Source organism: Zeus faber (assembly GCF_960531495.2).
Source record: "Zeus faber genome assembly, chromosome: 9".
NCBI lineage: Eukaryota > Metazoa > Chordata > Actinopteri > Zeiformes > Zeidae > Zeus > Zeus faber.
Window position 1 is genome coordinate 14,898,719 of NC_137197.1, and position 27,292 is coordinate 14,926,010.

The 27,292-nt window shown below is 40.8% G+C and overlaps 1 protein-coding gene across 1 annotated transcript; it reads right to left on the reverse strand.

Annotated features, from left to right (window-relative positions):
- Nucleotides 1-47: 47 nt before the first annotated feature.
- Nucleotides 48-27,027, reverse strand: gosr1 (golgi SNAP receptor complex member 1). The gene is made up of 9 exons (XM_080006343.1): nt 26,993-27,027; nt 26,043-26,154; nt 23,222-23,309; nt 22,770-22,877; nt 22,344-22,435; nt 15,530-15,604; nt 6,359-6,388; nt 634-716; nt 48-192 (listed from the first exon to the last, which is right to left on the reverse strand). Exons 1-9 carry the CDS (start codon nt 27,024-27,026, stop codon nt 68-70), a joined length of 747 nt encoding a protein of 248 aa, XP_079862469.1. The 5' UTR covers nt 27,027; the 3' UTR covers nt 48-67.
- Between the last annotated feature and the right edge of the window lie 265 nt (nt 27,028-27,292).

Here is a 27,292-nt window from a genome sequence, read left to right on the forward strand (position 1 = left end):
TGCGGCCAACCCCCCCCCCCCCCCCCCACCCCCTTTAAAAACCCACTCGGTCATCCAGCCCCGTCGGTCAGTGGAAAGCGTAGAGGAGCAAAAGGATGGTGCAGACGCCAATGACTCCTCCCAGAATGAGGGAGTCCCGCCTCTTCCGCAGGTTGATTCGCTGGATGAGGTTGTTTATCGCCGGGAAACGGTCTTCGGAGAGGATCGGGTTAAAGGAGAACCGAGAGATTGCAATGCTGGTTTAAAATCTGAAAAGCAATCAAACCAGTAGGACTAAGGCAACTTCCTTTTTATAACATTTTTACCATATCCGTACACATCATGATATCTGCTAATGATTCAAACCCAATATTAAAGCCGCCGTGTCCTCACAATATCCCATATTCAGACTACAAAGCTGTCTCAGGATATGGGATATTACTTTCATGATGTCCTGACTTTTCAAGACAACAAACCCTAATATCATATCGCTGAGCACCTCACACACACACACACACAGACACACACACACACACACACACACACACACACACACACACACACACACACACACACACACAGACACACACACACACACACACACACACACACACACACACACACACACACACACAAACAAACAGTAAAGGATACTGGCCAGAGTGTTGACCCTGCTTTGAATGGACTTCAGCACACCCCTCTGGGAGGTCATGTTTTCTTTAGTCGCCATAGCAATACTAGAGCGAGAGTGAGAGCAAGAGCGAGAGAGAGAGAGAGAGAGAGAGAGAAACAACAGTTAAACTGCAGTTTACCACCTGGTTTCACTGCAATAACAAATTAAATTTGTTGGACTAACTCACACACACACACACACTGCTCTGCACAAGGCTAAAACAGCATTACATTCACTTTGCGGAATGTATTCGTTAGTGGAAAGTGACAGAGATACAATCTACTTGGAAAAGACAAAAATCACAGTATAGGAGTAGTCACTGCCAGAAAGGCCATTTCAGTTTAGCCACAGAGGTATTCAGTCCTTTATAGCAGTTGTCACCCAATAGCATTCTCCTTCAACTTTGTGTTTGTGTGTGTGTGTGTGTGTGTGTGTGTGTGTGTGTGTGTGTGTGTGTGTGTGTGTGTGTGTGTGAGCGAGAGAGAGACTGGTTAGGAGGGTGTAGAATTGCTGTGATATTGTACCTCTCTTGCCCTCAAACTGGGGCCTCAGCATCTTTGAAGGCAGAAAAGTGCAGCTGGGCAGCTCGCAGGAAAACCAAGCTTCTACACTAGCCTGCAGCGGCATCCGTTACACATGCTAATCAATAACAAGCCCTGATACGCCTCTCAGCCTCCACTTCTAAAGCGCAGTCAGTTATTTGAGTGGTGGAAGGAAGCAGCGACCACAGTCTGCCCTCGCAACGTCTCTTACTGGCTCCGGGCCATAACAGGGGATTAACAGTATTCTTTTTACACAAAGTTTATACACCATATTCATTGTAATTTTGCAGATACATCCGGTGGTGTAAAAAATACTAACGGTAGAAGTACAACAGATGCTTTGGCGCAGCTTACGGGCGCGGTGTGCCGTAAGTACATGCTTCCTATTAAATCCATTTTGATCCATTGCTGCGGCTGCACCGGCCACGTTAGCGTCATTGTCTTGCACGTGCCAGGGAGCATTGACGCTGGACGAGGGACCAGTGGCCTCAGTGCTGTTCTGATGAAAGTTGATTGACGTTGAGCTGAAATGATGGCCACCAACGATGTTGGAGACGTCAAGGAGAGCACTATGCATCAGCCACTGTTGTCACCAGACGAGCCTTTGGTGGTGGTGTTGTTACAGTGTGGGCAGGTGTGTCTAGTCAATACAGAACTGCCCTACACTTTGTGAATGGTACAGTGACAAGCCCATACTACCTGAATAACATCATTAATCCACTCATTGTGCCCCTGCATGAACAACACAGGCCTCATTTCATCTTCATGGACGACAATGCTCCAGCTCATCGAGGTCGCATCATTAGGGAATGGCTGCTGGAGACTGGGGTACCTCAAATGGAGTGGCCTGCACTTTCTCCAGACCTGAATCCCATAGAAAACCTATGGGATCAGCTGAGTCGCCGTGTAGAGGCTCGTAAATCTTTACCCCAGAACCTCAATGACCTGAGGGCCGCCCTTCAAGAAGAGTGGGGAGCCATGCCTCAGCAGACAACAAGTCAATTTGTGAACAGCATGAGACGTGGTTGTCAAGCTGTAATTGATGCTCAAGGGCACATGACAAGTTATTGAGACATTGACATTTTTTGTTGTGGTGAACCCACCACTGTTGTTGGCTTTTGTTTCAATCAATTGTTTGAGATGAGGAAATCACCATTGCATGTTTCTACTTAAATGCCCTACTTTCATGATATAATATCACTGTAGCGTGAACTTTTTACATTTTCCATAAATTTCACCCAAAAGCCAAATATCCCTAACTTTTTGTGAGTAGTGTATATATAAAAGAAAAGAATCACAGTGATGTATTAGAAAGTAAAATGTACAGATATTTGCTTTGAAATGTAACACTGTCATTTTAGTAGACGAAGCAAGGGGAGTGTAAAACAACGTTGAGATTGTTTTTTGCTCCATCATGCCACAAGGCTCAGTTGACGAGCAACAAGTGATCATCCCAGTGGACGGGTGTTCCTCGTCCTGAGCGACTGGGCCCCAGAGGAGGCCTAGGCGGGGCCAAACAGCACAACAGCTTGTGTGGTCAGATCATACTGTGCGGGAGTGAGTTAAGGTGAAGCAGAGGAGGCTTTGTCACTGGAGGGATCAGCACGATGATCCCCTCCGGGTGCATGGCGCTGAGGGGATAGTCACCTGCCGGGACCTGGGGGCATTTTGTTGTGCATCATGTTTTTCAAAGTCAGCCTCGTGCAGCCGGCGGCCAGTGTGTGGTTTAATGAATCTAAGATCAACAATAGAGCTTTCTTTCACAAACACTGTGTACAAAAGGATTTTATTATTACCTCCATAAGTGGATGAGCAGGTTTACAGACTGTAGAGTGTAATATCTGGATTAACAGATAAACAACGTATTCAAATAACTTATAACTTATTAATAGTTAAGTTTTGTATTCACTGTCGTAAAGTTGCCAACAGCAAGGGAACTTTGAATTTACTTTTGGTGTAAATTATGCAGAGCAAATAAACACCTTGTCAAGGCAAACTACAGGGATGAAGAGCTTCAATCCTTTTTTTTAATCTGACCTTTTCAGCTTTGTTAATTGGTAATATGAGAAAAGGGAGGACAGTATTGTGACAGTCACGCACCAATGACACACCAAACCCCATCTCAGGAGGGACGGGGCAGAGACAAACAAGCATCCACCCGCCTTTCTTTTCCACCAAGGCATTTCAAGGGCCGGTTCGTAGCCAGTGCCTAATCTCGAACCAGTTCTTTTCTTTTTCCAGAGGGGCACCACTTTGCTGGTCTGGGACCAAGAACCGCTTGTGTCAGGGGCCAGGGACAGGGACAACCAAAACCGACTAAAACATTGTGACCGCCATTTTTGTGACTGATTTAACATGGATGTAAAATCTAATCGGAATCGGAATAATCACTTCTACTTTTTACTCTTCGGCGTTATATAACTTTTTTTCTTGCGTACCGGTGCATACCAGCACTTCTCACAAGCTGGCAATAATCTGTTCTGTCCTCTCAAGTGGACATATACAAAATCTATCATATATTATCATTACTTGAGTCGGAGCACGCCTTTTCTTTCAAGTATTAGAATGCACAAGCTGCGAGCTGTGACTCCCAGGCTCCGGCTAACTCTACCAAATTGTCCCGGTTTTCACCACAATTAAAATAAAAAAAATATTATACTTGTTTTCAGGGCTTATGTAGACGTTTATCATGTTCTGTCCCACTCGTCACCTCACCCAATCAAAAAACATAAACAATAATAATAATAAATATAGCTGCAGGCAGCAATCCACAGGGTCCATTTTAGTCTCGTAAGGTACGCATTACTTTTTGCAGATTTTCCGTAAAAATGGCATCAAACTACAAGAATTCAGCCTGATTCTGACCCACATTTGTTGTGTTGAACAATATATTTTAATTGTCTGGCCATAATAGTTATCGTCATTCTTTGTCCTTACTTTGTAATTACATAAACTTTTAACTATTTCATATAACAAACACAAAAAATACAAATTATTTCACAAACATTTGAAATACAGTAGGTAAAATATGCAACTTTCAATTTGTATTTTATTGCACTTGTGCCTACAATCTACAACTGAAGGACCAAGTTAAATAAATTAATTGCCTGTAATGTAATACAGACAACATTTGTTGGACATTAACATTTATTTGGGATTTGTCTTATTATGTAAGGACTTGTGACTATTTAACGTCTCCTCACTTTTCATTTTAAGCCTGCTACATTTAGCTGTAGGAAGCTGCATGTAAATTAAGTTTCTTTAAAAAAAACGTCTATATTTGCCTCTAAACCAAACCTTGTCATTGTTATAACTCACCGTGTTATCTGTGGAAATAGAGCTGCAGCCACAGTGACAGACAGGTGACGGTTGGTGCCGTGTGGGGCAATAATGACGTATTAACAGAAGTTTGACCGGTTGATGCAGTATGGGACAACAATTACCTTGTAATGTAATTTAAGTGGTCAGGCCGTTTTGTGGATTACATTTTCCGACAGGTTCCTTAACAACCCGAAAGGCGTTGACGTCATTCTCTGAGTAATTACAATTTCAAAAGGTACTAGTTTTCTGATTTTTTTGATTATGGGCGACTGAATTGATCTAAGTGAATAAGAGACAGGAAGGTTTAATCAAGTTCCAAGAGGTTTTCTAAATTGGGAGGGGTGGTGGCCAATTTGCGTCTCTTTCATCTCCTGAAGTCTGAACGTGTGTGTGTGTGTGTGTGTGTGTGTGTGTGTGTGTGTGTGTGTGTGTGTGTGTGTGTGTGTGTGTGTGTGTGTGTGTGTGTGTGTTGACCACCACTTGAAAGGTTTCTAAAAGACCCTTCAGTTTTGGTCGTTTTTTGTGTACTTTTGTTTCCTTGGAAGCTGTTTTGTTGTATCATGGTTGTTATTGTCCTGGATGAGCTCAGTGATATAGAATCTTTACTGTCCATAAATACATTCTCCTTCACCCTCCTCATAGATGTTAGATGTCATTTGACTCTTGACTCTTATCTTTGATACAGTACGATATCTGTGTAACTGAAGAAGAGTAAATACTCCTAAAAATGCAAAACAGCAGGAATTATGTATTCTTTCCCTGCATTGTGGAGTCAGTTTCACTGAATTGTGAGATAAAACTTTGTACAACAAAAGATGTCCAATGTTTAAATAATATCTTACAATATATAAAATATTAAATTAATACTCAATTGTTAAATGAAAGCTTAAAGCAATATGAGGCATGGTAGTGAATGAAAAAATATCACTAGATTCACCAGTAACTCAATTTAATACCAATAAGTTACCAGTATCATGTTAAATTTCTCATGTATATAACAAACCAAGTTTCATGAAAATCCGTTCAGAATAAGGCAAGTTACAGTAAATTTTGTAGAGAAGTCTGCATCTCTCAATACACATTGTATTTGTTTACAAGCGGATCTTGACGGCTACAATAAGGCGGATGCACAGAAGCATTGGCTGTATCCACAGCTCATTCACGACATGTCGTAATGTAGCAGCAACATAGTGCGACATACCGTTTAGCAATTATTGCGCTTCAGCGTAAAACACAGCACGCATCCGTCTTGTCTATCTCCTTTCCACCACAACTCAGCATCGAGACAGCAGTAAAATTGTATTTCACTATGATGGTTACATTTTTCAATTAATACCGTAGCGGTGGCCAATCCGTACGGATCACCTACGTTCCGTTACACTGCTAGTTAAGAGCGCCACCATGTTTTAATAAAAATATAGATATTTGGCGCCAGTGTATCGTTAACGTATCGCAAGAGGAAGTATCACAACATATTCCAGTATCAATATATTGTCCCACCCTTAAAGTCAATACATATATATTAAAAATACATCAAATTCAAATTCTGGTATTTTGTATTGTAATTTCTGTAATTTTTTTTTAATCTGTTACGAGTGGTTGTGATATAATAGATACAATTATATATATATATAATTTAAAAAAATTGTTAAGCAATTAAGCAAGGTTCCCCCCCCCCCCCCTCCCTATGTTACCATGCCTACCATAGATTTTAACTGTGGTAACAGCACAGGTTTTAGCAGCACAGAGGAAGTGAGCATACGTGCAAGTCCAAAGTATAGAGTATACAGGTAATATCCGTCGGGTTGTCTTGCATATTCACAATAAAATAAACTGGCCTTACCTTATTGTGTCATCCATCAGTCTGTCAGAGCTGCAGAGGGGAGAGGGAAAGGGGGAGGGAGGGAGAGTATGAGAAACTGGTGAGATATAAAGGCTAGGGGGTGAGGGAAAACTGTGGGATTAAATGGCATTAGAGTCTTCACACTCAGGTTCAGACCGGCAGCGGTCGATGCACAGCCAGCCCAGAATCCTGATCAGGCCGGTATTGAGTGAGCCCACATTATTTCTCCTCCCTACAGACAAACCACCAAACCACTATTCTAGAGCAGTAAGTATACTGTACCAGCTAGGTAACAATCATGAGAACATTTTCATACAAATACAATACAAAACAAACACTTAAAACACAATAATTTGTGCCCAGGATGAAACGATTCACTGACACAAATTGGAAACTGTTTGAACGTTAAAGATGCGACTATGTACATCGCTACACGGCGCTCTGGATCGATCTAAATGTACCATGAACCGGTCGATGGCCTAATTCCATAGTCACGGATGGGTAGACAGAAGCTTTGCTGCTAATTCTACTTTAGTATAAACTAAGCTGCTGCAGAAGACTCACACGTTACAAGTCACATAACTTTCGAATGTATAAGAATTTGTTTTGTTTGGAGAGAATGGGGACGGGACGCACAGTCGACCAGAGATGGCTCCCTCTCCATTACACAATCCACTGTTCTGGTCCGAGGCGGAGGCAGCTCCTTAGTTGGGTTTAATAAGATGGGTTTTTTTCATACAAGTACAAAGAAACGAAAATAGATAAAACACAGGAACTCGAGAACTCTAGAATGGAAGCTAACAAGATAAAAAAATTAATTTCACCTTAAAAGCAATAGAGCATAATCCGTGGTGGACCAAAATCACACATAACACCAACACTTTTAATAGTAGGCATGGCCAAATATAATAGGCTAAGTGATGTCATGTCTACGTGTGATTTCAAGTTAAAAGAGTTCCTGGATTAAATTTGATTAAATTCCCTTTGCTTCTACAAAATAGAAGCAAAGGGAATAGAGATATGTATATGAGATAGGCTATTTGTATATAGTAATACAATTAAAACAACCTCTCATTAAATGCCATGTCCTTCCTATGTTGTAGTGTGCAAATGAATATGCTTGCTAAGCCCTAATGTCCAAGTGGCTGCAAGACCTGAGAAAGTATTGCAAAGCCCATGAAATTTAATCACGACACATTCCTCTACAAAACCAAAACTGCTACAGTGCAAAAGAATGGGTTCTGAGGTTGCATGTTTGGTTTTAAGAATATGAGCTATAATAAAAAGCATACATTTATATTGGACACAAGCTGAGCCGTTGATGACTTTCCTCCTCGCTGAAAACGATGGGCACGAACGGTGACAACCCATATCCATCTCCCTCTGATTAAGGTTGGACAGCTGACAACCCTACCCCAACTACAATGTCATTTCATCAACCGTAAACTGGAATTCTCAGATTAGCTTTGCCGCTCGTCTTGCTCACACTTCATGCATACCAACTCCGGCAAGATGCAAGGGAGGAAGATAAACAAATGGAAGAGAAACTAGGATTATAGGGTGAGGTGTGGCGGTCTTCTCTGCTTGGTCTGTGATCAGACCTAGTTTCATCATTTGTTACGCTGTACTGCTTAGGTACAAGTGGTGCTTCCTTAATTCATTTTCTGACAAGCAGAGTTGATGAAGACGTATTGGAGCAATGACTTTAGTACCACGCAGCTAATCGTAATAAATGAACCCCAGTCAGTGCTGACAGGGCATTTCCTTTTCCCTTGGCTTCCACTTGTTAATTAGAGATGAAGACTCCTTGACATTCGACTGCATTTTGTGACTGTGCAAGTTTCACCTCAACACAACAGTTTTGTTGTTTTGTTGCCTATTAATAGCAAATGCTGCAGTAATATCCTGGAAGAAATGAATAAATCATTTTGCTCATTAAATATTGTGAGCAACCATGATTAACTTCTGTAGACCTGGATCAGCAAACAGCTTACACAGCACACATAGCGACACTGTTCTCCATTAATTGCCAAATAGAGTCGCTGGTTTTAAACAAAAATGTATTTCAAGAATAGTTATGAATAACGATATGACATAACTTCAGGTTCTCTCTGTGTTGCAACGTTTGATGCAACTCTCTTGTAACAGTGAGAAAAAGGGGCAGCTTTGTCATTTTAGCAGTTTTTAGGATTGCACTAAAAATTCATAGTTAAATAAAGAATAAAAGTGAAGTTTAAGAATCAATCTTCCTGCATGGTGCAGAGGTGTTGATAGACTTGTATAATTTAATGCATAAAATACATTAAACTGTGTGACACTTAAGAGCACTATGACGGAAGTTGCTAAACCACTTGTGCAGTGTTAAGCAACATTAACCAATTACTAAATGCAAATGTCCTTAATTGCAGATGGCCGATACAATCAAAGAAAGCACACTGTATAGAAATTTGATACGCATGTGTGTATTGCATATCACAGCACAACAACTTCCACTTCATGGCTCAAGTCGCTCATCAAAAAAGCAATGCTCTCAGCTGCTTATTCCCTAATTTGGAATCGATTTGGATGAGGTTTCACTTCAGAGAAAGGAGGCAAAACAAACAAGGTAATTTGCATGTGCAGAATTGATCTCACATTTACCTTTATATTTCATTCACAATCATTTTTAATTACAGTAACAGAAACTGAATTATTCAACTCAAGAGTTTAATGAAGAAATAAATACTCTGGCGTTATGCTGTGTGTAAGCAAAATAGAACTGAGGTGATGCGACATCCTTTGAAAGTAAACAGAAGGGGCTGGCATTGGCATACCTCAGCGCAGTCATATCTTGAGAGGAATGACACATAAGGGATGGCCCACGTTGCAATCGTTTGTCCCTTGGCTTAAAGCAACATGCGAGTGAGGGGTTCAGGCTTCTGGTTTGTAATAGACTGAGCCTGAGTTTTTTTAGGCATCAAGTCTTTAATGTTCATTGATTAATATAACCTTAAGAGGATAAATTGCTGAATCAATCGGTTGAATTGTCCGTCCATGAATCAACTGCGGTGTCTTTTTAGAACGTATCTCAAAACGCTCTTTCCACTGTGTAGGTCATTTGTGTTCAGCCTTTTGTTACCAGGCTCATTTTGGTGGTTTAATGGTAGAAGAGAAAACCAGGAAATGCATAGAGCCAACTAGTCATCTGACATGACACTTAACTGTGGGCATAATTTAGGAATTAAGTGTTTTAGAATTATCTGTCAAAAAAAACCAGCAATTTAAAAGAGGAATGAAAGATATATATTACAGGCACTCAGGCAGACGGGGTCTGTTACTTTTTTCATTAATTATTAAGTTATTTGTTTATGAATTTTCTCTAGTTTAATTACTGTGTCAAGTTGATGGTATAACAATGTAAGTGATGCAAATTAATGTAAGCAAAAGTGGAGCCTTTACATCATGATTGGACAATGCAGGCTATAAACAGTTCTGCATCAAGTAAAGACTGAGGGGAAGAGGCTGGGAACAAAGCTTTACCCTGTTGATATTTACCAGTCAAAAAAGAGAGAGGGAAAAAAAAATAAAAGTTTGATCACATTATAAGTCTGATGATTCCACTTGATTTGGCCACTTCCTTCTAAAATGTCACACTGATCTGGTGGGGCTGCAGGACAGCAGCTGAATTTTTCCAGTATTGAAAGTCAAGTCTCTCATCTTGAAATGGTTCCTAATTTGTTCAGATACATTGAATAAATAGAACTAAGATAATTATACAGATACAAATAATTATGATTAAGAATTAAACACTTTTTGTCCATTTTATGTTCCTATAATAGTTTGTCAATGCGTATAAATGTATATGTGTGTATAAATAAATCTGTGTGTACGTATACATAAATCTTGAGTGCAACTGATGAAATGTGTCAAATTTGCATTCTAATCCGTGCAACATTTCTCACATGGGCCTAAAATCCCGCTTAAATTTGGATGGAAACATGTGATTGGAGAATATAACGATTTCACTAAATGATTAGCTCAAATAATTGTGATCAGACTTATGTAATAACATTGTGCAAGGAAAATGGATAACCCCCCACCATAAATTAAAGGTTGAAGGAGACAACGCTGCTGACACTTTGACAGTTAATTTCTGAGCTGTGGAGGAAAGTACCAGTGCCTTGCTTTCTTCTTGTCTAATATGCCAGCCAGAAATGCGCAGAGGAAACCGGCCTTTCCCTACTTCCCCAACGCTGTCCTCCAATATCTGTGATTGCATTAGCATATCAAGCGCTAGGAGCTAATGCTCACTGCTCTAGGTGAACAAAAGCCCAGTCAGACTGTGTAATGTTGACAGAGAGGAAAGACAAAGGAGAGAAAGAGTGACACGGGGAGGTCAGAAAATAAAAGAACAACCCGCAGAGCAACAAAACCTGTGCGCTTGGGCCTGCAGCCAATCCCCCTACTTGAAAAGAACAACTCAGCATTACGACCCTGACTAAAATCCTGCAGATGACAGAATCAAGTACTTCTATGGAGAAGTTGCACACAAAGATGAAGCACAAGTATGCTTTCCAAGAAAGTATGATTTATCCTTTGTGCTAGATTCAAATATGCTGCATTCTTAATTTTTTATTTTTTTATCCTACCAATGTCATGTTTATCATGTCATTATACTCTTTTACACTATTTTGATGCTCCAAGTCTTAGGTATGGCTAAATATACCAATAGTGATGAAGAGGAAAGGCCTATGACAAGGGTGTGAGTAATTTTAAGACACCAGAGTGAGAGGAAGACGTCGGGATGCTCGTCTGTGAAGGGGTTATTGAAAATCCAAAAGTGCTTGGAGTACAACAGTCTATGTTGTTAGGGGCAATTGCCTCCATACCTGATTGGCTGCGCATAAAATATTGCCTTATTTTGGCTTTCAGCCTAAAACCTGAAATGTATGGATAGAAGTTAATTATGGAAAAAACAAATCACTGCTAGACATGCAAAGTGATGCTTGGCTTGTTGAAGCTAGAAAGAGATCAGAGAGATGGAACAGGAAAGAGAAAGGAAGATGAGAAGCGTGATATAACAGGAGTCAGAAAGGACAGAATCACAGAGGCAATTTGCAAAATAAAGAGGGAGGGGATGAAAGATTCAATTGTTAAAAAAGGGGCAGACAGAGAGAAAGAAGAGAAGCCAAGGCATTGTAAAGGAGAGTCGATCAACGCATGAGAAAAATGTGGTTTGTATTTGACAGGAAGTCCCGATCACAGAGTGACCATAACCATTATGGCTGTCCCACCATGAACGCTTAATGGGCCCGCTCCTCCCTTCCTCTAGTTTATTCATAAGCCCTCTTTACTCTCTTACTCTTTTGGCAGAGAAAAATGTAAAAACGGATATGGAAGAAGACAAGAAGGGAGCGTGCTGGACAGAGTGGTGGAAAGCAGGCTCGATGAATGAAAAAGAGCAAAGACTTATTATTACGCTACATTAGGTGTCAAGGAAGGAGGTAGAAACCAAAAAATAGGGGGGGGGGGGGGGGGGGCGGAGGGGAAAGATGAAGGCAAAGACAAACGGCAGTGTGAATAAAACAATAGAAAGACAAAAGAGCGAGAGAAAGTGATGCAAAGGCAAACAGCACCAGGGCCAAATTCAAGGCTACTGTGGTAGTGGATGAGACAGCAAGGTTCCGTGGGGAATACCAATAGATCCGCAAAGCGATGGAAGGGGGCCAGACTGGGGGGGCAAAACTATTTTGTATTCCTCTCCCTGGAAGTTCCCTGTACTACAGACCTCGTCTCCTCAGGACAGAGAATATTTGTAGATTTCAAAAGCATTTTGTGAGACTCACAATCGACCAAGATATTCAGCTCATGCACTTGTAAAATACTCAGATACGTAGCCGCATGGAGTTCCTGTTCCAGTTTACATTATTGAAACCCAGCGACTGGTACCATCGGTTTGCAGAGGAGCTTGAAACCAAACTCATTTGAAATTCCTACTTGTTTTGTTTGAAAAAGGAAATGAACTTAAAACAAAAACAGCAAAACGAAAATATCAAAATATAGACTTTTTCAAATGATCAATATTTAGTTATCAGCCCCCATGGCATTGTGTTTGTCTGTAAACAAACACAATGCATATACTTCCCCCAACACCTCCCATGTAGAATCAGGCACACACACACACACACACACACACACACACACACACACACACACACACACACACACACACACACACACACACACACACACACACACACACACACACACACACACACACACACACACACACACACTTTGAATTACCCTGTATTCCCATACTACATGACAAAATAACTAAATACTTTTCTTGCACTTGCCATTTTTCTCAATTTCTACACAATGGTCTAGTTTGTACCAACACACCTGTACACGCTTTATACATCGCTGTTTTGCGATAATTGCAATTTCACAACTTGGACAGTAACATGGCAGCCAATCAAACTTAACACACTCTAAAGGACCCACCGTGGCTGCACTACAACCAAGAGCAGAATCCCTCCACCCCCACAAGATGAGCAATGGAGGGAGGAGTGGGAAAACAAATGCTTAACCCTGAGCGAGACTCCTGAAACCTGTTTAGACCATTACTGTGACTGGTAACACATTTTATCCATCTTCTCCCCCTTCCGTCTTTCCTGTTTTCCGACTCTAATAGGACAAATCAAGTGTAACCCGACCCTCGTCTATAACACCACCCTCTCTCTCTCAGTTTCCCATCTCAGTCATTGGTCTGGGGAAGCCCCTGAAGATGTGCTGTGGTTTAGTAAGTTAATTCCGTTTTTGGGAGATGGCTGCGGCCCGCAAGAGTAACACGGTGGCGTTGATCTAAGCTCATATCTCTACAATTATTTCACCATCAGCATTCACTGATGCTCTTAACCCTGATTTGACCAAATAAACAGTGTTGATGCAGATTATGTACTTTCTACAACATCTAATTTAAAACATTGCTCCTCAAAGTACATGAATCCATGTGTATTTTTGCTCTGCAAAAGCAGCTAATATACACTGAATGCTAGTCAAATCTTTTCAGTCATTTAAATATCAGCACCATTGTCATTGTTGTTATTAGCCAGTCTACCAACAATGTTGTTAATCTTTTTTTTATTAGATAAGAGTCAGCCACAGTAAGTGTATTTATATACATTTATATACCTTGATACTACCACTATTGCTATACACACATTAAACACCCCATGAACTAACATTTTTGTGGGATGAATACAATCTACTTCACAAAATTTGGAACACCGAATGGCTGTTTTTAACAGGAAGCGGTAACGTATCACATCATCTGCATTCTCCTTATTCAGATGGATGTGGATTGGGTTGCATCTGTTTAGGACAAGGGAAAGCTGCAGCAATATCATACAATTGATTACAGCATATCGTATTTCTTCTGGGAAAGTATAGTCTTCAAAAGGTTTCAAACAGATATTACAAATCTACACAATTGTATTATTTTAACTTAATATTAATTTCATTTTAAAATCAACAGCCACAATAAAATTAGTTTTCAAGCATATGTACAATATACAACCATATATGTACAATATACAACCAAATATATATACATACACACACACACACACACACACACACACACACACACACACACACACACACACACACACACACACACACACACACACACACACACACACACACACACACACACACTATATACAGTTATAGTGATACATTTACATACAGATATAAATATAATACAGTAATCTATTTAAGTTAGAGCAGAATATGTTATCAAAGGCTAAAATTTAAAGAGTTAAAGTATCTGGAAATTGTTTTGCTTACACCATGAGAGAAAAGGTCAGTTTTCAAGTGAATGGGGCAATGGGGAGATTTTATTTTATGAGGGACAATCGAGGCTTTATTCACCCGGGACATGGTGGCAGGAAGCAAACTGTTAGCCAAAGAGAGGACCAATAAGCCTGCTTTATAGTTCTCCGTTCTGCTCAAAGTATCAGCTGAGATAACGCTCCTTCGCAACACAATGCTGCTCATGATGAATGCTGCACAGGGGTACATTGGTGGTGTGTGTGTGCGCGCATGTGTGTGTGTGTGTGTGACCGGCTGGCATCCTGTTTTACTGTTCTCACAGGGTGCTTTTTACACCCATCACACACACCAGCGGGAACAGAAAGGCATGCCAATGACTCCTAAAAATGTCAAAATTCCCATGGAGTTGAGAGAGTATCCAAAATAAATATGAGAATACCAAGGAGACACTGTGGGGCTTGTGATTTGACCTCTTGCAACAACCATTTACTGAAAATGATTGACCTTCTGCAAATGAAATAACCACATATACACACAGACACACACACAGACACACACACACACACACACACACACACACGTGTGTGTGTGTGTGTGTGTGTGTGTGTGTGTGTGTGTGTGTGCGAGCGTGCGTGCGTTTCCATAAAAGCCATGACATTTAGAATTTATGACTATACATAATGAGAGACTAGCATGCAAGCTTAATTAGAATGTAAAAAAACCTCTGATTTATGAATTACTTTTAGTTGGAAAGACAAGCCAAAATCATTAAGTGCAATATGACCTTCTTGTTAAACGCAAAGGTTTTTTCTTCCAATATTTTCATTCAATAGACCCTTGGCAGGAACATTTTGAAATGATGAAATGGAAAATAGGCCCACATGCAAATTATAATAATAGTATTTTCTTGTAATAGAGTCATGTGATTGTCAACCAAGACTGCAAATTGAAAGAATACATGGAATAATCTTTTAACGTTAAAGAGATTAGCAAAAAAAGAGGCAGAGATAGAGAGAGATCGAAAGAGAGAGATGAGAGCGAGGGAGAGAGCCGAGGCTTTGTTGGATTTGTAAGCAGGCACCACAAACAATAAGAACACATCATTTATAGTTACTCCAAACACCATCAGGATCAGTTATCCCGTTACTGCTAGTTTCATTAGCGGGAAGTTCTCCCTACTTTGCCAGGACTAGGCTGTACAGCTCTTGAGGAAATGGCAGTTTGACTAGTTTTCCTGAAAGCACAACAAGGACTTCGAAATAAAGTCACAAATCTTAAAAAATATATATTGAGAAACGACTCCGTGTCAGAATGCATAAAAGTGAATGATGAGGGAAGTTTGCTGGAACTTACTTTCTCAGGTGTTCGTGCTCCTTCAGAAAAAGCTCTGTTCTTCTGTTGTTCACCCCTGAACCGCTCTTGTATGTTCTGAGGAAAGCAAATTGACAGACGGACAAAAGCATTGTCATTTTTAATAAGGCACAATTTGAGATTCTAAACAGAAAGACAAGCAGAAACATTTGAAATGGAAAAGGGAAACCTCCTGAGCTCATGCCAAGATCTCTTGGCAAATCAATGTGACATAATGTTTGAAGACTTCTCACCGTACAGAATCTTCTCCAGGAAAAGTTCATCAAATTATCAAAACATTGGGAGAACCACAAACTCAAAATCCATGTCTTTCAGAGAGAAGGCCTGAGGCTGGCCGCCTTGCTCTCTGAACCCCCACCAAGCAAGAGCTTGGAAAAGGGAAACCGCCTGAGCTTTCACTCTCCCCTCTCTCCCCTCTCCAAGAGCCATTTAAACTCACCTAAATAATGAATATAAGAGGCAAGATAAAGGCATGGGGGGGCTTATCTACTGGACTAACTGTGTTTTTATGCAGAAGAATTAATGCATTGCGTTTCCAGAATATTCCACAATTTAAATATTAAATGGAATTTAAAAGTTGGAAAAATAATTGTTAAAAAAAGGAAATTATGCAGCTGTTTACTTAACTTATATAATTAACTGTTTAATAAATGATGTGTCCTACAGCATATCTCTGTGCTTTATGCATTATATACGTAACAATACATTGATTCCCTCCAGGTATTGATAGCGCCATGCAATCAGAGGAGCAGGGCACTCCACCAGCTAGCAAGGTGGTCAAAGTATGTATAGCTTGTAATGCTAGCACAATAAACAACCATCAACTAACAGTGTCCTTACTCACAACCTGCAGGGTTTTAAGGCATTCCCGTAGATCTTGGCAAAGTGAAATCAGTGGGGAGCGGTGAAAATAAGACAAAAGGGATTATTCAGATGGATCGGAAGGACATCATTGCGCCATCGACCAAAACTACCAAGCCTCTCCCCCAGTACCACATCAAGCCAACTTCAGAGCTAAAGCTACAGTTCTCCCTCTCCAGCGACTTCTTGGACACCAAGCTAGCCAGCTGTCCAACAATGCCGCCGCCTTGCTGGAGAAGAGTACAACTGGTGCTGACAGACAGTTTCATCATCCCAGCGGGGTTTCTAAAAGGGCAGCAATGTAAATCATAGGCTGGCTGTCATTTGTGCTCCTGACATTTAGAGTCTGAGCAGGACTGGTGGGCGCAGTAGACCGTAGCTCAGCGCCGGTCTATGCTGCAATACGGACTGGGGAAGCCGCAACCTGGAAGTTTATATGCGTGTGTCCTGATGGTGCAACAGGGGCGTACAGCAGGCTGTCAATATACAGAGCCATGGGAAAAGTTGTCCTGCGGTTGCTTCAGGCTGATTCCTTTTGTCAAGATGACTCCGAGTCTTGCACCTGTAGTAAGCTGGAATAGCCTCCAGCCTACTATGGCCACCGGAATAAGTGGCTCAAGAAAATGGATAGATGAATAAATAGTCACCAGCCTGATACGCTTCATGCCAGAGATCTCTAGTGCCCTCTACCTGCCGCAGGGAGAATTACCCATTTATAAAGTTTTGTCAGACATCACTTGCTTTACGGGATTACCCATTTATAAAGTTTTGTCAGACATCACTTGCTTTACGGGATTACGTGCGCTTGTTTAACAAACAAAACTATTTGAGTGCCCCCATACTTGAGTTCAACTTTAAAAAAGAAAAAAATGCTAATAACTATGCAAAACAACATCATGCCAAACCAAAAAAAAAACGAGTAAAAAAAAAGCATTTTTTCATCCCCTAATTTTCAACTAGTGCAATTTTGAGGGATAATGCACAAGCCCCTTTAACAACAAAACATCGATGAGAACCTGGCTGGTGTTGGTCCGCAATCTGTTGGGCTGATACTAAGTGTAATAAAAGTACAGTATAGGTTGGAATAGATGGGGCTTTTTTATCTTTTATTCCGTCGAGTAGGAGTGGCACCTCTGTTATCTACACATTAAATCCGGTGAAGTGTAGCCGGCACAAACTGGATTACAGTGGGGATAGAAAGTGATTCTCATGCATAGACTATTGCGTAGCAGCCAGCCACACTATCGGTTTTCAGGAATTGAAAATGGGAGAACGTTTCAAATGGACTATGGTTTTACGGTATTTTGTATCAACACAGGACATAGGGGTGCTTCTCTCAACACGGTATCCCGCAGCTGTGTGCATCAATCTGTCTCCCGCTTTATATTGCACCGTGCATGGGCTTCATTTGCACAATACACAGAAGATTTGAGAGCAAGAATATTATTTTCTATTCAACAAATTATCTGCTGACTGCTCAACAGAATTCCAAAATTTCAAAAGTTCACCTTCCAAATGAAAAGCACCATCTATAAAGTTTAACACCCTTGGTTAGCACAAATAAGATAGCCTTTTATTAATTCCCTGGGGGAGATTCAGGAAAATTAAAAATGTGTCAAGACTAATGTATTAAAGTAAATTTATGTTTGCCTTGCTAAACACTGAATGAGTGTAGCTAGCTACTAATATGAATCACTATTTTCATTATTTAACTAGTTAAATGTATTTATTTGTACTTTAAAAAAATAATAATATACTTAATTAAAAGGGTGCGCGCGCACACACACACACACACACACACACACACACACACACACACACACCCCCCCCCCCCCCCCCCCCCCCCCAGGACGCCATTAGTTAGTCTTGAGTCCTGATTGAAAACTGAATTGTGATTGCTTTGTCATTAATAAATTATCATCTATGAACCCTAAAAAGTTATCTTTTCAGCTAACTATACAACTAGTTACTTGTTTAATTTAATACTGGCCACTTTGTGTTTATTTCCTTTGCCCCATAGGAAACCGTCTATGAGGGCTTTTAAAGGTAAACAAAAACTGTCATACGTTAAGTACAGGATTGAACATCCCCAAGGTCTGTGCGGAGGTAGTTAGAATTCCCTCACATGAGTTCTGATGGCTCCCTCGTCACCAGGCCTCGGCTCATTAGTCATTGTTAGGGGAGTGGAAGGTCAACACTAGCTCATTTCTATGCATTCAACTCAACAGTGTAGGACCCATTAGCAGGGTCAGTTGGAGCTTCTTAGCAGTTTGATTTAATGAGGAGTAATGCCACAGTGGCTCAACCGCATTTAGTGGAATAATAGGTCATTCCTGACAATGGATACACAATTAAAAAAGGAATTACTTAAAAGTGTAGTTGGTGAATTGAAAATGATGACAAATTGTGGTAGCGCATCCATTAAACTGTTTTTCTACCCAGGAGGTTATAACACTTAGAACGATATACAGGAAGAACTACTGCGGATTAAACATTCTACATGACCACAACAAGCCACCCATGAGTAAAATATTTATGAGTTTTATCATATTCGTAACAGACTTTGTCCACAAGTGGGATTCTATAAAGGGACCGTAAAATGTAGGGCCAAAATAAATGGTGGCAAAAAGCTCATAAGGAAAGGATTTAGAGCTCCAACAGATATGGAATTAAATATTAGTCAGCCTTGAGTGTTGTTCTCATCAGTAAGTGACATTAGAGTGACTTTAAGAGCTGCGCCAGCTCTGTCTTCACATACTGTATAGTCCTCTTCAGAGGATCCAAACCTAATCCACTTAAACTGACCAAGGGAAAGAGAACTCATACAGTTTATAGTCTAGAAAGAGCACTCGGACCCCTTGATAGATAACGTCAGCTCAAAAGTCCACTTCTGTTTCAGTTTGTTTGTCCTTTTGGACTGAAGACAATAAAAGCGTGGTCATTTCTTCTAGAATGTGTTGTTCTGGTTTGTATTCTGAGCACTGCTGTAACATCAGCAAAGTGTGCTAAGCCTTGACGGCCAAAAAGTGAACGGAAAAAGCGACTGTAATGGCAAGTGTACCATGAGCGCTTTGTGTTCACAATATGTCAATGAGGACACCACAAATGGGACTTGAATCAAACTGTACTCAGACCACCTCCCAAGGTAGTCTCAGTTCGATTCACTTTTTGGGGGTCTGGGTTTGCTTGGAGTAGTCACAGATAACACACATTTCAGGTGAAACGCAGTGCATCGACTTAAATTGGCAGCGGCTGCCGAAGCAAATGCTCTCTGCGCGTTCAATTGCAAGGTTTCACCCTGACTGACTGGATGTCCATTCTCTGATTGCACAGCATCAAAACAGGCTTGCAAGAGCTGACAGCCTAGACTAGCCAAAGGTCTAATGGAGCCCCGGGGAATTCAAGACAGTTTCCCCAGATTAGTGTTGGGGAAAGTGCTGTTGGTATCTGCAATTTCATTCAGCTCCACCAAGACACCATGGTCTCAATCTATGCACGTGGACTAGGGATGCACAGATTCTGGGCCGATATCGATGTTTAAAATAACAATTTGTCCGATAGCTGATGACGATGTTTTCCAAGTTCCCCTGAACGCAGCATCACTTCAGTTTTCCGAGTTCCAATGAACGCAGCGTCACTTCCTGCTTGGACCGCTGCAGAGAGCCTTGTCCGTGTCTTCTAAAACTGATCTGGCATGGTGTCGTTCTCTCAGACGGATAAAAAAATAAAATAAAAATGCTTAAATAGATCGCCTCATATGCTTTGGCAGCCGTTAATATACCTGGGCGGCCCGCCAAGGTAAACATCGGCCACTGCCATCTGTGAACTTCATCTTATTTACAGATAGGCCGATGGCAGTCAACAGGGCCAATATCAGCAGCTTCCGGTGTACGGCCGAAAAATCGGTGCATCCCTAGTGGGGACTATTTACCTTAACCCTTTGCTATGACCTCCAGGAATGTAAAATACATTACTGCCAGTTTTGTAATACCTACTGGACCATAGTGCTACAAAGGATCAACAGCTCTTAGACAGTTCTTGTTCTTTGTCAGACAAAGTCGTTATCTATATTGGGTATTGATGGTATTAATATCAACCAACTGTGGAAAAACTATAATCAAATGACCAAGTAAATGGACATTTGGTTATATAATGATCTTGGCTTCTGAAAAATTGTCTCGAATGTGGCAAGTTCTATTTGACTTTATGAAATCAAGAAACCACTTTCAGACAGTTGTGTAAGATTTATTACACACCCCTTCTCCGAAGGCAGCGTAAATGAAATCCTAAACAACGAGAGGTCAATTTGGAAGATTTATGAGTAGAGTGATTGGAAGGCGCACAGAATGCCTGACTGCTGGGGCAACGCCAGCTTGCTATAAGGGTTCAGAAGGATCAATAGGAGGCATGCAGTAGTCTTGCCTAAGCTCACTTCTATGTCTTAGAAATCAATAAGCCATTAAAAAAACAACTCATCATGGTCTGGTGTCGCCCCTCCCACGTCAAATTTGAATACACTCAATCACAACCTAGTGCATCTCAAAAGAGAACAATCTTTATCAAAAGGCCTCGGAGGCCATGAATCTTTTAAAATAGTCAACATTGGGGCGGAGTCAAGTTTCACATGTCAAAAATATAAATAAAATATAGCTGCTAGCAGCTGGGTGTCAAACCCAAGCGGGACCCCGAAGCCTGGACCTCCAGCGAGACAGCAGCGACACTGAAGAAGTTGGACCAGAGAGCAAAACGTGCAAATTATCCTAATGTTTGAGAATGTGACCATTAGTCTATGAGAAAGCTATTGATGCATCTGTTAATGCACTCCATGACCTCTGGCTGTCACATGGCTTGACCTGTGTGAACAAAACTCAATGTACCGAATGTGAAATATTGCGTAGAGTCTAAAAAAGCATGTTTGGTTCAAATTGGACCTAGTGTTTACAAGCTACGTCTACTTCCTGTCTATGCGTTTTTTTCGCTAAAATGTTTGTCAGTGGCGGACATATTGTTTGGAATTAGGGAACTCTTGTGATAACTTCGTGATATATATATATATACACACACACACACACACACACACACACACACACACACACACACACACACACACACACACACACACACACACACACACACACACACACACACACACACACACACACACACACACACAAATATAGAAAAATATAACTTTGCTTTCCATTTATTCGGTAAAACACTTAAAGCTAGGAACGTTTGCCCATGGTCTTCACTTAAAACATTCAAGATGTCTAATTCAATGCTCAATTGTTATATTAAATTGCAATATGAGGCACGCATGATACCTTCTTTCTTTAAATATGGCAGTGAATGAAAAAATATGATTATATAGCTGAATTTAACTCCACTAAATAGCCAGTATCATGTTCTCACGTTCATAACAAACTAAATTTAAATCAGTTCAGAATTAAGTGAGTTACAGTTTTGTAGATTTTCTACAACTAATGGACTCGGGAACAAAATTCTTGAAGATTGGACCAAGGGTTCAGACGATACACCTACTTCCTGTTTATGCGGCGATGTCGCCAATACGTTTGCACCTGTAGAGGCCTTTTTAAGAGGAATTTCAAAACTCTACGGGGAATTTCGAAAAATGTGAATGCAAGGAATTGAACAAAGTTGGTTTGGTTGAAATTGGACAAATGGCCAAGGAAGAGATGTTGAAAGATTGTTGAAGATAAACTGGCTGAAATACAGTCCTATCTCAATTGAAAACAAACCTTGATGACAATCCTGAATTCTAAATGAGTAAGGTAATTAAAGTTATACTTCTTAAATGTAAGGATCGATCAACACATCCCTGAGGTTTTCCTGGGCGAGGTTGCAAAGGCTGGGAATAAAGGTGGACAATGATCAGCTGCGTGTAGGCAGGTAGAATTTATGATTCAGCACATACTCAATGTCTTTCCGGACGGACCCAAGCAGGTCTTCTCTTTCCCGGATAGCCAAGAAGTTGCCTTTGGTTTTGTGGAATTCATGAGTATAGTCCTAGAAGAAAAAAATGTGTCACGGGTGAACAAAATGAAACCATGACAAAAGATTATTTCGAATGAATTTTACATTAGGGAAATAATTATTTTTGGTCAAACAACGTAGCTGTTAACAGAAGCCATCATGTAACTGAATTCATGTTCCAAACAACAGCTTTGCATTCTGCTTGAATGTATTTGAGTGTTCAACGAAACAGCTGTCTACATATAAATTGTAGGGACATTTGGATTAAAATGTATGCTGAGATAATGTGTAAATTGTAACACAAAATAAAATAAAGCACATAAGGGGCAAGACTAGAGAAGCACAAAGTAAAACAAAGGGAGCGGACCTGCAAAATGTCTCTGTGTCTCTGCAGCGTGTGCATTAGAGCAGCATTAAGAGACGATGCGCCTGGCGTGCTGGTGTACTCCGCCATCTTGTCATTCACTGCCGTGAGCTGGGAAGAGATGGACATGGAGATAAATAAATACCAGAGGAGACACAAACCCAGTTAGACTCAAGACACACATGGAAGATAATAACCACCGATCAGACAGAGCGCGCGCGCACTATGGATACGTTTATATTTTTTTACATTTAATTTTACCATCTACTCTTGACTTGTGATTATTGAGTATGGCTTATATATATATATATATATATATAAGTTTAGCCAGAAATGGACAGGACGCCTGTTGTATTCAGCTCTGCCTGTGCATGTGGTAGAAGCCAAATTCTGCTAGTGATTTATTATTTGACTTTGGCCTGTATACCTCACTAACTGAAAGAGAAATTACTAACTTTGGCAAGCAGCTGCTCTATCTCCACCGACATGGTGTCAAACATTCTGTCCTGGGTTGAGTTGTTGAGCAAGGGGGCAGTGTCCGACCTGGAGTAAAGAACAGGGAAAAAATTAAATAGACATATATACAAAGGAAGATAGTTTAAAACTAAATGTATGTATATGTATGTGACAAATATTCTCTTGAACTTGAACTAAATGTAAAAAGTGAAGCTTCCACGTAGAAGGTTAAGCATCATCCGATTGGTGCTTTAATAATGAAACTTATAGTCTCACATCCAATCATCATTACGGAATAATACCAGAGACAAAATTCATCCAACCGATTATCTTCCTTGGGCTAAAATCCAGAATGCGATAGAGCTTTCCCCAAGATTTCATTTGAATTGAACCTTAAGTGAATGTAAGTCAGTTAGTGATGCATCAATGTATTTTCAATTATGATAGAAACACTAATGAAATAACTAAACAAGCGTTAAACAAGCACATTATATCACCATCTTCATTATATACACTAATCACAAAAAGTTAAGAGATATTCGGCTTTCGGGTGGAATTTCAGGATGAACCTAAAATGCACTATAACCTTTACAGGTGAACTTAATTTGACCTTCTCTAAACTTTTGAATGCACATGTCCAACTGTTCAATGTTTCAGTACTTTTTGCACAACTTGCTGTTCTCTAACAAGGAGCTGAACGGCAACATTCACAACAGGTGTTTGATCCATGAATCGACCAATACATTTCCTGGTTCAATTAGAATTGGTATTTAAACAGTCCTCTTCATCATGCTGTTGACTTTTTGACATCATGAGACCAAGACGACACCAAACAACTGATCAACAGTACCTCGCCATTACGAGGCTTCAAACAGGATGTTCTCAGAGGGAAGTGGCCACTGAGCTTAAAGTGTCACAGAGTGTCATCAGCAGCTTGCAACAGAGATACAGAGCGACTGGATGAGTCACAGAAAGGCATAGAAGTGGACGTCCTTTGGCCACATCCCACACTGATGAGCTCTTCATTGTGAACAGTGCCCTGCGGAACCGGGTGATGAATGCCACTCAACTCCAGGCACATTTAAGGGAGTTGAGAGGCACCCAAGTGTCACTTCAGACCATTCAAAACCGTTGACATCAGCGTGGTCTGTGTGCTAGACGACCTGCAAGGGTACCTGACCACACCACCAGGCATCATTGTCTTGCACGGGCCAGGGAGCATTGACGCTGGACGAGGGACCAGTGGCCTCAGTGCTGTTCTCTGATGAAAGTCGATTCACGTTGAGCAGAAATGATGGCCACCAACGATGTTGGAGACATCAAGGAGGCCGCTTTGCATCAGCCACTGTTGTCACCAGACGAGCCTTTGGTGGTGGTGGTGTTACAGTGTGGGCAGGTGTGTCTAGTCAATACAGAACTGCCCTACACTTTGTGAATGGTACAGTGACAAGCCCATACTACCTGAATAACATCATTAATCCACTCATTGTGCCCCTGCATGAACAACACAGGCCTAATTTCATCTGCATGGATGACAATGCTCCAGCTCATGGAGGTCGCATCATTAGGGAATGGCTGCTGGAGACTGGGGTACCTCAAATGAAGTGGCCTGCATTTTGTCCAGGCCTGAATCCCATAGAAAACCTATGGGATCAGCTGAGTCGCCGTGTAGAGGCTCGTAACTCTGTACCCCAGAACCTCAATGACCTGAGGGCCGCCCATCAAGAAGAGTGGGGTGCCATGCCTCAGCAGACAACAAGTCAATTTGTGAACAGCATGAGACGTGGTTGTCAGGCTGTAATTGATCCTCAAGGCCCCATGACAAGTTATTAAAACATTGACATTTTTTGTTGTGGTAAACCCACCACTGTTGTTGGCTTTTGTTTCAACAAATTGTTTGGATGAGGAAATCACCATTGCATGCTTCTACTTAAATGCCCTACTTTCATGATATAATATCACTGTAGCGTAAACTTTTTACATTTTCCATAAATTTCACCCGAAAGCCAAATATCCCTAACTTTTTGTGAGTAGTGGATAAGACTTTCATTTTGGAAAGATCACACAGCACTTCAACTATAATAATAGAGGGTTACAAGCCCTGCTTTCTTAGCCATGTTTCTATGAATGAATTATGATTAACAGTAATATTATTAACTACTTACTATTTATTTTATTACCATTTGAATTTTTCATGCACCTTTTCAACCTATATATTTTCTTGACCAACTGTTGGCACAGAAAATTTGTTCCACATAAATAATGCTTGAGCTTACCTTAAACTGAATGATGTTTAATGATATCAAGAATACACAAGATATTGACTGCTGCTGTAGCAAGGCACCCATCATACAGTCGTGAATATCGGCTCGCCTGCCTTTTCTCGAAAATAAAGTTGAAATTGCCAAAAGTATTTGGTTTCCACTATTCTTTATTTCAGACAAACTTTGTTTTTGAGTCAGATGATTCAGAACTTAACATGCACTTCAAATCATAAAATAGAAATGGCATCGGCTGGCATATCGATAGGCAGGCATTATCTCTCCTGTTTAAAAACACTTGATTATCGTGGATTCTTGCAGATACACAGGAAATCTAATTCCACACTGGAAGGCCAATCAGGCATTTCCTTCCCTCTGGGATAAACAAAACAGGACTCAACAACAATAGCTACCATTGATACACACATAAAACAGGGTTCCATCTGATTTTACTCGGCGCTGCTCTGTAAGTTGCAGGACACAAGCTTGAAAAAGACGGCTTGCCGAATTGTGTCCCTTTCAATAGTAGAACTGAGAGAAAGAAGGTGTGCGGCCTTACATGTCTCCTCTGCGTCCATCCCTGGAGCTGCTGTAACTCGTGCACAGTTTGCTGAAAGAAACAAGCTTCAGGTCCAGCTCATTCTCCAGCTGCCTGGCGTGCTTTCGCAGATCTGCAATGGGCACAATGCGGAAGACTAATGCAACTAAGGTTCGAATTTTATATAAGGACCAAGTGTTCGCTTTCGACATGGAAGGTTGACACCTGCATTATCTCCTGGCTTAATGAAAAAGGCAGTGAAACAGTGAGATTAATTTAATATATTTCTAGGCCTTTTTAAAGGTCACTTTTGAACTTCATTTAACACTATTTTTTGTGATTTAATCTCTCGTGTATTGTATGCAAGGATCACAGGTAAGTAGAAAGATAAATACAATATATATGATACAGGGCTGAGGTAAGTATGAGGTGAAAAATTAGTAGTTTGTAGGTAGTTAAAAAGTAGGCAGGTTATGTACTGAATGTTTCTTCGAAGTGTCATATAATTATTAATTATGATAAGAAATTGTATTTCATTTAGGTCAGATAACAAGGTAAGTGATCAGGTACTGGAAAAAAAAAATCGAACCCTTTCTGCTGAATGATGATAGAGAATTGAATGTATGTGTATACATATTACACTTGTCATCAACTGCTTAAGACCACATTGACACGTCAGACTAGAGCTGCGGGACATCAACTACCACACAAATATATAATTGATAATACCATTCACCGAGCTTGATATCAGGAAGCTCTAATACAGCGCTAATCAGCTCAACCCTGACAAAACGTTAGCCTGCTCAGAGCTAAGCTAACTCAGCCGCTACGGAGCCACGGGCATAGGCGGCAAGAGCTTGCCGGTCCCCCAGTCCTAAAACCGGCAACTCAACTAAACGTCAACCGTAACTCCCGTCAGCCGCCGGCGGCTAATTCCACACTGACAGGCTAAGTTCGGGCGGCCACCTCACCTTCCCAGTAGTTGCTGCTTCCCACTCCCGCCATCTTTGTTGTCCAGTGACGTCAGCAGGACCGGAGGTCACGTGTGGCGGTGAGACACGTGCGGCTCAATGGCGCCCCGCGGCGGCGCGGGAGTGTACTGCGGGGTGTGCTCGACGGCTCGTTTACAGTTATTTACCTTTTAAAGCGTTTTACTTGAAATGGCTAATAAGCAATTTATTTTTGGAGGATAAAAATAACATTAATAAATATGTTATTCATAAACACAATGCGTACATTTTGTGGGATGATTTAAAGCGGTAATCCGTGAG

Bases quoted from the DNA above. Each gene is read 5' to 3' on its own strand.
- gosr1 (XM_080006343.1), bottom strand. From the start codon at position 27,026: ATGGCGGGAGTGGGAAGCAGCAACTACTGGGAAG. The intron at 26,155-26,992 runs GTGAGGTGGCCG...TGCCCATTGCAG, and splicing joins AAGCAGCAACTACTGGGAAG to ATCTGCGAAAGCACGCCAGG. The intron at 717-6,358 runs GTAAGGCCAGTT...CTCTCGCTCTAG, and splicing joins CTGATGGATGACACAATAAG to TATTGCTATGGCGACTAAAG.